The sequence below is a fragment of the Talpa europaea genome (genome assembly GCF_964194135.1).
Source record: "Talpa europaea genome assembly, chromosome: 8".
Classification (NCBI taxonomy): Eukaryota; Metazoa; Chordata; class Mammalia; order Eulipotyphla; family Talpidae; genus Talpa; species Talpa europaea.
Window position 1 is genome coordinate 94797264 of NC_140075.1, and position 10855 is coordinate 94808118.

A 10855-nucleotide genomic window follows, 5' to 3' on the forward strand; every position below is an offset into this window, starting at 1 on the left:
TTATTGTGTATGCTTTGGAAGGAGATCTGTTTATTAAGATAGTCATCATAAATTAACCCTGTACACAACCAGGAACTAGGTGGACAGAGACTAGTCTTTTGTAAGACATTTCTTCCTGCTAACCAGTACCTGAGGGCCTGACTTTTTTTTTTCTTCACTTGTATATAGGAGTATGCAGTTGGAAATGATAACTTTCCCAGGGGAGCTGATACCAGTTTCCCATGTCTTGTTTCACAAATTTCAACAAATAGTAAACTTAAATGTGCTTAGGAATTTCACAAAGTGCTCTTCGTCAGCAGTACTTCTGACATCATTTCTTAAGATCTCCCCTCAGTTGGTAAAGTAGGCAAAACCTTACAAGGGGAACACTCAAATACACATAAATCCTTTGCTCAACATCACACAATGAGTTAGGTTTCCAGTCACTGGCTCTATAGCTCTTCGATTCACTGCATCCATACTGGTTTCTAGGACTGTGTCCAGCTCGTGGTCTAGAATACAGAAAATAACCAGCCACTATGGCTTAGGAATCATCTCCCATGGAAGACAATACTGGCCTTCTGTATGCTGGGACTCAGGGGCTTGTTGATGTGGCTTTCTGGTGTGCCAGGATCTCCTGGCAGCTCCTGTACACTTCAGTCAAGCAGTCCAGCCGGGGCTTGGCACTCTGAATTCCAAAGGGGAGAAATGCAGAGTCAAGATGAACGTAAGAGAGTGCTTAGTGGTGCTGCGTCCACGTGCAACCTCAATCTCACCCACAGCAAGGGGTTTAAGTGGCACAGGTGTGAGCTCAGAGGGGCAGGAAGTTCAGGCCTCAGAGCACCTTCTTAGGAGTTCCAAACTAGGCCCACAGGCCAGCCTGTACATTCTGAAGCAGGAGCTCAGAAGACAGTTTTTTAATCTTGTCAAAATGTCATGGTCTCCAAGATGTGGTTTATATACACAATAGAATACTACTCAGCAATCAAAAAAGATATGCCATTCTCAGCAATATGGATGGAGCTGGAAGGGATTATGCTCAGTGAAATAAGTCAGAAGGAAAAAGAAAAATATTAGATGGTTTCACTTATAGGAGGAACATATGGAAACCATACAAGGGATCGGGGGGAAAAAAAGACAAAACTAACAGGCATTCTCTAAATTAGAGACCTTCATTAGGGGAAGGGGAGGGAAAGTGGTCAAAATGGGAGGGAAGAGCAAAAGAGTCTTTGGTGATGGTTCACGGGTGTCTTGGTGGTGGTGATCTTATGGAGCCAACATTCGAAAGGAGAAATCAAACATAGTACAAAAATGAACGACATGTAAGAAATCTCCATCTAAGAGCAAGCACAAGGTATAACAAGGACAGACCCTCTCAGAAAGTATCACAAGCTATGGAACAGTCCCAGAAACAAGAAGGGCAGTTTAATATACAAATTTAGAAAATCATTAAACAGTGACATGTAATACAACTAAAAGTAAAAGAAAAGCCACAGAATAGGAAAAATATATGTGGAAAGCATATTTAATAAAAGACCATTACCCAAAATATGTGAATTGTTACAAACGCACAATCAGTATCTAAACTCTATGAGTAGACAAAGGAGACTGATCATTTAAAACAAGCAATATTGACAGGTAACAGAAGGAAATATGAAAAGTATTATTTAAAGAGATACAAATTTAACTTTAAAATGCCTTTACCTACATATTAAACTCTAACGGAGCTAATTCTGTTAGCCAAGACTGTAAAAAAAAAAAATACAAATTCTCAAAAGTTGTCCAATCTCAGTAGTCAAATCTCAAACACTGTGAAAAAAATCTACAAAACTATTCAGAAGTTTTCATAAAATAATTATGAATTATGAAAAAAAATTGTTTTATCTTAGCTGCTGCTATTTTTAACCCTTTGTGAAAAAAGAAAGGCAGTGATGGAGTATTAACTGCATATGGTCTTTTCTTCCTACGAAGAAATTTATTAATTTCTGTGTTTTTTTTATAAGAGATCAAAACAAAAAATAACCTGGACATGATTTATAGTTGTATCTGATACTCAATGTGATATAGTTAAAGCAGATGCATAAAAACATACATGTTAGATTTTAAAAGCAATACACAAAATAATGTATAGCAGTTCTGTGTAGATCAGTAACATCCATGTGAAATCATACAATGGAGGACTGATAGTAAAAATAGACGAATGCTGATTTAAAGGCGCAAGTTGTTACATATTTGATTTTTTTCCCTCTAAACTTTGTATGAATTCATATTTCTGAAAACTTATCTGCCTCAGAAAGGAACTTCTAAAATAACTCTTTATTCTCACTAAAAATACTTGTTAGGTATCCTTGAATAATCTTGACAATAAAAGTTTACATTCCTACTGAAAATAAGTAGCAATGGATATGCGGATAGGAGAGGAAAGGTACAGGATTTCTTTGAAGAAACCTAAGTATTGTGTGCTCACCTGGAAGACAGGTACTACTTGGGATATTCCGTGTGGTTCCATCGGATCCTTCAATAATATGCAGAGGTAGTAAATCACCTTTTGCTGTAAGAAAATAAGTCAAAGAACGGAAATTAAGTGAAACTCCTTTTGTTTTCTTTTTCTCCAAACTTGCTCACAGACGGTTAAGTAATAAACCACTTGGTAAGCTTTTGAAATGAGGAAAAAATATAGATTCTTATCCTTTAAATAAAAATAAAACCACCAAAGATTATTTTGAAGCTGAGCTACAAAATAAAGCTGAAATACAATCCATCAAATTCACCTCTAGTTGACTACCCCAAGAATACAAAAACACTAACTCGAAGGGGTATATGACAATAGCAAAGCTATGTAAAAACCTTAAGTGCCCAAAGACAGATAAGCAGATCAGGAAGATGTGGTGTATTAAAGAATGGACTACTACTCAGCTATAAAAAAAAAAAAATAATAACTCTTGCCACTTGTGACAACATGGACAGAACTGGAAGAGATTATACTAAGCAAAGTAATTCAGGAGAAAGACAAATACTGGATGATGTCACTTTTATGTAGAATGTGGACTAAGAAACCAAAGGGTCAGATAAAGCCAAACCAGTAACAAACCCTAGAAATCCAACTGTAGAACTGAGGCTACCAGAAGAGGTTGGGGAAGAGAGAGCACAGTGAGGAGGGAGCACAATGGACTATATTGGAGAACCTTGGATGCCTTGGTAGTGGACATGGCTGGTGATACACACCTGAAGAAGTGTAATCCTATACCTCTGAATCACACATAGTGCTGTAAAACAGTATTACCTCAATAAAATAAAATGTTGTTTTTAAAGAAAAACTGGAATGCTGATTTCCTACCCATGAAAATCTACTGTGTCTCATTCAAAATAAAGGGATGTGTCTTCAAAGTTTCATTTTTATGGTTTGCAGATATGCCAGTGAAAAAGGAAACACCAGAAGTACTAGAACAGTCTTTAAGTTTAATTCTGTAACATCAAATACTAAAGTTTTATTAAGAGTTTATATCCAAACACACAGAGAGCTGCCTGCTCCAGAGAGGTCTACATTGCTTACCAACTAAATACTTACCATGTAAATAGCCTCATTAATGACGATATCCTTCACTTTGCTCATCTCAATGAAGGTGGTACTTTCTTTGCCTGATGAATAGGAAGAAGTCATCTGGATGCCAAGGGAATCAATGATTAACAGAGTCTCTTGATCAATCTTCACAAAATGGAGGTAGCCAAGCAGGCCTAAGAGAGTGATGAAGATGGCAGCAGAGAGTATCATGCTGTTCTGAAGAGAGAGCCAGACACAGGCAGTAAGATTACCAAGTGGTCCTTGGCATCTATGTACTGTTTAGTAAGTTAACAATGGCAATGTGGGAAAAAGCCTTTTTTGTTGTACTCTCAGTTGAGCAGCTGGGAGGTACATGCATGGAGAAAGAGGAGATCCCTTTTGTTTGGGCTCTATTGTGCGATAAGAGCAGAGAGCAATGGATTGGTCTGGGGAGGAGGATCTCCATCAGCAAACTACCCATCACCAGTCTCAAATGTTTCTTCCAAAATTACAACTGAAGGACAGACCATTATCTCCCATGCTCCCTCGCGAGAACATATAGTGCAAAATCATAGATCAAACAATTATAAAGTGTTAAACACAATATAGCATAAACGACTCTATCCTTCCAGGGAGCATGTACTATTACTAGGAGGCAGGAGAGTTTGGCATGAATCATGACTGTCCCCGCTCCTAGAGTGACTAGTTTAGAAATGGGCACAGGAAACAACTGTGGCCAATGACACAGGAAAGGCGATCTCCTGGAGAGACTTCTAGAAAACATAAGTCCATTTTAAAAAGAGATGTAAGGGGGACTCCCTGGTGGCACAGGGGTTAAAGACACAGTGCTATTAAGCTATCACCAGCCACAGCAGTACGATTTCGATACCTGGCCGGCACCTCTGGCCTACACCCCAGTTCTTGTATGCATAAATAAATAAATCTTTAAAAATAAATAAAAAATGTGAGGAAGAGATGGTCCTTTCATCCTGAGATTTTGATGTCTGCAACTATTAAGGCCTCTGCCAGTCCATGTGGAAGGCTAGATTGAGACAAGTAGAGGATTCTAAGGGTGGAAGAGCAGCAAGAGGAAAAGAACCAAAGTCAAATGAGCTTCTAGATCCCTCTGGAATCTTCCTACCTCCTGACTTCTCGTTTTGTTAAATAATAAAGACCCTATAATTTAGGAGCTCTTTTGTTGTTTTTGGGTTGTGACTGATATGTTAAGGACTCAGAAAAATGGTAGCAATTTATGGCTGTGATTTCTAAGACACATAAGCTTTTAATAGTTCTCAGGTTGAAAGTGGTTTTATTGATGTTTCTTCCATGTTTTTCCTTTATTTCCAAAAAGCAATTACTAAGAAGGATGTGTTAAAAGCAAGACAACAGGGCCTCCCCTGGTGGCACAGTGGTTGAGCGCGGGGCTGCGAAGCTGCCCACAGCCTCTGCAGAGCCGGTTCAATCTCCAGCTACTGGCGAGGGTCCCACATGGCGTGCAGACCTCTCTTGCCGCCCACTGCTCCCCTCAGCAGTGTATTTTGTTTGTCTGCCTGTTCTGTTCCTTGCTCTGGCTCTGGTGAATTCTCTCACCCACTCTCACTTCTGACTGTACCCAGTGCTTGTATAAAAAAAAAAAAAGAGACAACAGGCCCAAAATGGAGTCACCTAGGCTAAGCCCACATCGCTAGACTTTATTACAATTTTGGTCTCCCCCCAAAATGGAATCTTGTAATCACCTGGTCAGCACTAGTTAGGATTACTACTTGAATTTTATCATACTTTCTTTTTCTATCTAAAATTCTAGCAATTCATTTTTTGTTTGAGTTAAGTTACGCTACATGTTTGAATGAATTCCTTCATAAGATTTCTCATTCTTACTCAGTCATTACTTTAATGAATAGTTCTTAATAAGAGAAAAGGTAAGAAACTGTGGTATACATAGCCCTGAAGTGTTGCCATGGTATTTAAAGACAGATAAGATCACTGAGTCCTGAGCACTTGTTGGGTGTACACCAAGATGAGGTACAAAAAGGAGCTGGCATAAAAACAAACTTCTTAAAAATTTTGCTTAAGCCAACCCTTTCCAAGGAGGATACATTAAAATATGGTAGTTTCAGCATCAGCAGTGGGTTTGAAGCCCAGGTATGGCCACTTACTAGCGCTATGACTACTTACCACTTACTACTCTTTGTTACAAAATAAAAATTACTCCTTCTTGGCTTTTTTTTACTTCTAAGGTTGAGTGAGACATTTAGTAAAGTCTGGCACTTGGTTGGCATGTAATAAGTATGTATCTCCTCCTTACATGGCCATATGGCCAGAACGCAAGCTAGTTTTAAAAGTCAAATATATATTAAATCTGCAGGAGGGCAGAGGAAAAAGGACTGTCCTGGCAACTTACTCATTATTTCAACAACCTTAGGATACAATTTGGTATAAATAAGAGCAGTTTTAATTTAGCGCATACCTATGCTAAATGACCTTGCTCTGAAATATGCTCTGATGGCCAGGAAAAAAAAAAAGCTAATGGATGTTAATGGAAACAATAACTTAAATATACAGCACTGCTGTACTTAAATATACAGCACTGCTGTACAGTGCTAAGCAGTGTTCAGATCACTCTTGGAATCAACATTCAAGTCACAGCACTACATTATGAAACTAGAACTGATCCTGAAAGGAGCAAAAGGATAATTCCTTTTATTTGATAATTGTCACAAAGCTACTGTACGTTACCCTCACCGAGGATTTAGTATGGCAGATATCCCCTTTTAGAAATGTGAAAACTAAATCTCAGAGAACATAGAAATGATCTGGAAATTGAACCTAGAAATCACCCATCTCGGAAATCTCATAATTATTTAGGAAGTCCTAAAATCAGGAGAGGGGTTTGAAGGGGTGTTAGATTGCTTTGAAAAATAGATTAGGAAGAACTATAAAAGCTGCTATCATGCTTTTAAGTAATGTGTGTGTGTGTAAACACACATGCCACACACATTATGGAGGCAAACAGTTTTTGAAGACTATAAAGATTGTTAGTAGCGATACTTCTGAGTGAAAATGATAAATGAGGACGATCACTTAACAGGCCTCTGAACCCTTGGAATTAAACTACTATGACCGTGTACTACACAGAGCACTGGAAGCTAAAGTTTTCGGCTGCCGTGCAAGGGCAGGATGGATGCCGGGTGGAACCACGATGCAGAGCAGTGTGACCTGGAAGAGGGATGAGACACTGGAGTGCAGAATTCAGTAAACGGAATGAGAAGCGCTGTCCAGCAGCAGAATGGCGTCCCCAGAACCAGCGCCTCGCCGCTCTCCAGTCCAACGAGGGGAGGAGGGTCTGTGGAGAGCTGACTTCCACCCCAACACCCAACACCCTAAAGACCCTTCCACCCCCCAGGACCCAATTCCGCCCGCGGGAAGGGGCCGACCAGCCATTACCTCGCAGAGGGTGAAGAGCCCGTAGGCCACTAGCCACACGGTGCAGGTGACAGTGGTGAGCGATCGCAGCGAGAGCCGGGGGCAGCTGAGGCAGAACTCCCGACAGGAGGGGGAGTAGTAGCGGCGCTGCAGGGTCAGGCGGCCACCACAGATATCCAAGAAGCTCTGCTCGTCCTCCATGGCCGGCTCGCCCCCATCCGGCCGGGCCGCGTCGCTCTAGCCCGCCCGCCGCGTCCTCTCGCCGGCTCCGCACCGACTTCCGGAAAAAGGTGCGGGCCCCGCCCCCCCGCCCGCGCCGCGCAGGCGCAGTCGCCGCTCTCCCCCCCCCCCCCCCCCCCGCCGGCTGTGGCGCAATCCTGGTGAAGCTTCCCGCGCCCGGCCTCGGCCGAGGTGCAGTGACTGTCTGCTGCGGGGATTCGTAGGGGTCCAGCAGCTCAGCGGACACGTTGAAATGTGCTTTCGCTCCACAGAGTGATTTTTATTTCTAAACCAGAGTGCACCCCAAGGAGACAGTCCACAGGTACTCGTTCATCCACCCCTTCTCCATCCATCCATCCTGCGCTAGTTAGGGTTAGATGCTGAGGATGCCGGAGTTAATACCGATAAGGCACCTGCCTCCAGACAGCGGTCTTCCTGCTAGGAGAAACTGGAAATGGTTGCAGAGAAATCCGTGGCTAGCTTGGGGATTTTCTTTTCTTTTTTTTTTTAAAGATTTATGTATTTATTTATACAAGCACTGGGTACAGTCAGAAGCACGGGAGGGTGAGAGAATCCACCAGAGCCAGAGCGGGGAACAGAACAGGCAGAAGGACCGAAGTACACTGCTGAGGGGAGCAGCGGGCGGCAGGAGGGGTCTGCGCACCATGTGGGCCCTAGCTAGCAGGTGGCCGGGGATCGAACTGGCGCTGCAGAGGCTGAGGGCAGCTTCGCAGCCCAGCGCTCAACCTCTGCGCCACCAGGGGAGGCCCTAGCTTGGGGATTTTCAATAGGGCCGCAGGATAATCTCTTTGAGGTAAGATGCTAGAGCTGCAGGATGAGCCTGACTCGTCTGGGGAGCGCTGCAGCAGGAATTTGCCTGGAAGGACCACCTGAAACCTGGGCTGGCTTATTAGAGGAATCAAGAGATGTGAGAGGCTGACGCCTGGGGAATGTGATTTAGAATTGGGGAGGCACGTAGATGAGGTCCAGGAGGGTTTTGTAAGGCCTGGTTAACGAGTTTAAATTTCTCTGCCTGGGAGTTCTGTCTCCCAAACTTCTGCGTGGAGCATTGAGGAGGCAGGCAAGTCTGGTTGGAAGGTAAGAAAGAGTGGAAGGTGCAGAATTATGCGTAATAAAATTACTGAACTCATGAGTAATAGCAACCTGTGGGTTCCCTTTTTTTCCCTTTAAGTGTGGCCCAAGAGTGGCCGTGTGGTCTGTTAAAAGAGTTTTATGATGGTTGGGCCTTGAGGCCGTATCACATATTAAAGAATCTATTTGTGGATAATGATAAATGGCAGAAAGGTCTCACCTGCTTTAAGCCTGTAATGAAAGGTTCAATTTCTCTTTCTAGTATTTTGTCTCCATTTTCCCCTTTTTTTCCCCTAAAGAATTTTCTTGAAGTATTACTTTTTCAATTTTATTTCTATGCCCTGAATCTTACCAAACAATACATCCCTCTGACTTGTAAATATCATATTTTTTATAATTTTACATATTTCCTTACTGTGGAAATTTTGAAAAATTTAAACCACTCATTTCAACGACTCGAGATAAACACTCTCTATATTTTGGGGAAACCTATGGTGTTCTTAATGTGGACTCAATGGATGAAATCCATTTCATCCTTACTTCCATTTACTTCTACTTAAAATGCAACATTTCTTTTGATTATGAATGTAGCCAATAAACCAGTTAGTATTACCATCTGTAGAAATCACAGTTGTTTTCATTTCATAATGTTATCTTTTATATATTAAATTATTAGGGATAAATAGTATGCGAGTAACTGCTTTACTGTATTAGATCGTGATATCATCTGCACTCTATTATATAATTTGGCACTACACTAGAAATTGAAACTTAGGTATTTGTCATTTACCTAGATGCCAGCTATGATACAGCTGACCCTGTAAAAAAAGCAAAGAATGATTCTTTTGACTGTCAGTGTTGGACTTTAAATTATTCAAGTAGAATATATCAACAAGTAAAAGCTATTGGAATATATCCACCTCAAAAGTTCAGTGGAATATATCATCAAGTAAGAGCAGCTGATAAAAACTTAGACTTCTAGGACTTAAAGAACTCAGTTTCAGTGTCTTAACACAATGTTTCTTTCTTGATTGTCAGTAGTTCCACTTGGATGCTTCTGTTCAGATGACAAAAGTTTTGCCAAACCCATGAATTTCCTTATAACTCTCCCCAGTGCATCTTGTGCATATAACCAACAGATGAAGGATCACACATGGAAGGGATTTATGACCAAGGCTTCTACCCATATTCCATTAGCCATAACTCATTAACATGGTTTTACCTAACTTCAGAGGAGCCTGGGCAACACCATCTATCAACATACCCAACAGGAAAAGAGAAGTAGTTGGTGAACAAGTAGCCACTGTGATCCACTGTCTATATATATATTTTTAAGATTTATTTATTTATGCATAGAAGAATTGGGGTATAGGCCAGAGGTGCAGGGAGTCAGAGGATTCACCAGAAACGGAGTGGGGAGCAGAACAGGCGGATCTACTGAAATGCTAAAGGGAGCAGCAGGCAAGACAGGAGTGGTCTGTTGTGCTATGTGGGTACTGGCTAGGGATTGAACTCATGCTGCAGTGGCTGCTAATAACTTCCATAGTGCTGAGACTTAACCCCTTGTGTCACCAGGGAGGCCTATATAACTTTTTCAATGGTAACTGTAGTATTACATTATGACTGTTACCTATGTATATGTTTTATTTATATATATACACATATATATATTTTTATATAACTTTTAGAAAAAATTCAGTCCTCCTCTTGTTTCTTCTTTACTCTCATACTGCTACTCACTTCTAACAAATGTGGGTTTTTTCCTACACCAAGAAATTCTCTCTGACACCAGCTGGTGTCAGTTTAAATCACTTTTACTCAGTTCTGTCAGGTGGAACATCTCTAGGTTGATAGTGTCAGATTACACAGGTTAAGGGTTTATTAGTCCCACAAAACTGTTCCCCACTTCTAGAACCACTCAAAAGTAGTTGTTCCCTAGGTTACCCAACAAGTCGGTACTTAGCTACAAATGAGAGGTTTCTGTGATCTTGGACTCAGTTATTCAGCTAGAACACTTTACAGCGGTTAGGGAAATATTTAAGTTTTCTAGTTTATTATACAATAAAAGATACAGATGAGTAGATATGTAGAGTGAGGTCTGAGGGCCAGAAGCACAGGTGCTTCTGTGCCTTTGGAGTTGGGGTACATGGATGTGTTCACACATCTTCCTGCTACACGGATGTGTTCACCAACCTGGAGACTCTCCAGCCCCTGTACTATGGGGATATTTTATGGAAATTTCAGCATGTAGGTACAATCGATCAGCAACTCCATTTCCTGTCCCTCTACCATCTCTGAAGAATGGTGGCAGGGGTGGGGGGTTGTTCAGGAATTCCAGTCTTGTAATCCTGACTTAGTCTTTTTGGTGACCGGCCCCCATGCAGCGGTCCACCAAGAGTCACCTCATTAAAACAGAAGACCTTGCTGTCATCCCAGGAAAGTCCAAGGGATTTAGGAACTCTCTTAGGAGCCAGGGTCAGGAAATTACAAGGACTTTTAATAACTCTGTTAGGAACCCAGGACAAATACCAATCTAGTTTTTCCTATTAGCTACAACAGTGTATCACAGTCTGCTGGTATCAGCATTTTATCAATTCGAGT

At 41.4% G+C, this 10855-nt stretch overlaps 1 protein-coding gene across 2 annotated transcripts; it reads right to left on the reverse strand.

Moving 5' to 3' along the window:
- Positions 1 to 574: 574 nt before the first annotated feature.
- On the reverse strand, positions 575 to 7150 carry PIGH (phosphatidylinositol glycan anchor biosynthesis class H; the record flags this gene model as incomplete). 2 transcript variants are annotated; one of them, XM_084240929.1, is made up of 4 exons in its annotated part: positions 575 to 667; positions 2447 to 2530; positions 3548 to 3757; positions 6965 to 7150. In XM_084240929.1, 4 exons carry the CDS (start codon positions 7142 to 7144, stop codon positions 575 to 577), a joined length of 567 nt encoding a protein of 188 aa, XP_084097055.1. The 2 variants fall into 2 exon arrangements, with proteins under 2 accessions (XP_084097055.1, XP_084097054.1); XM_084240928.1 differs by having other exon boundaries at positions 2447 to 2527; positions 6965 to 7144.
- Between the last annotated feature and the right edge of the window lie 3705 nt (positions 7151 to 10855).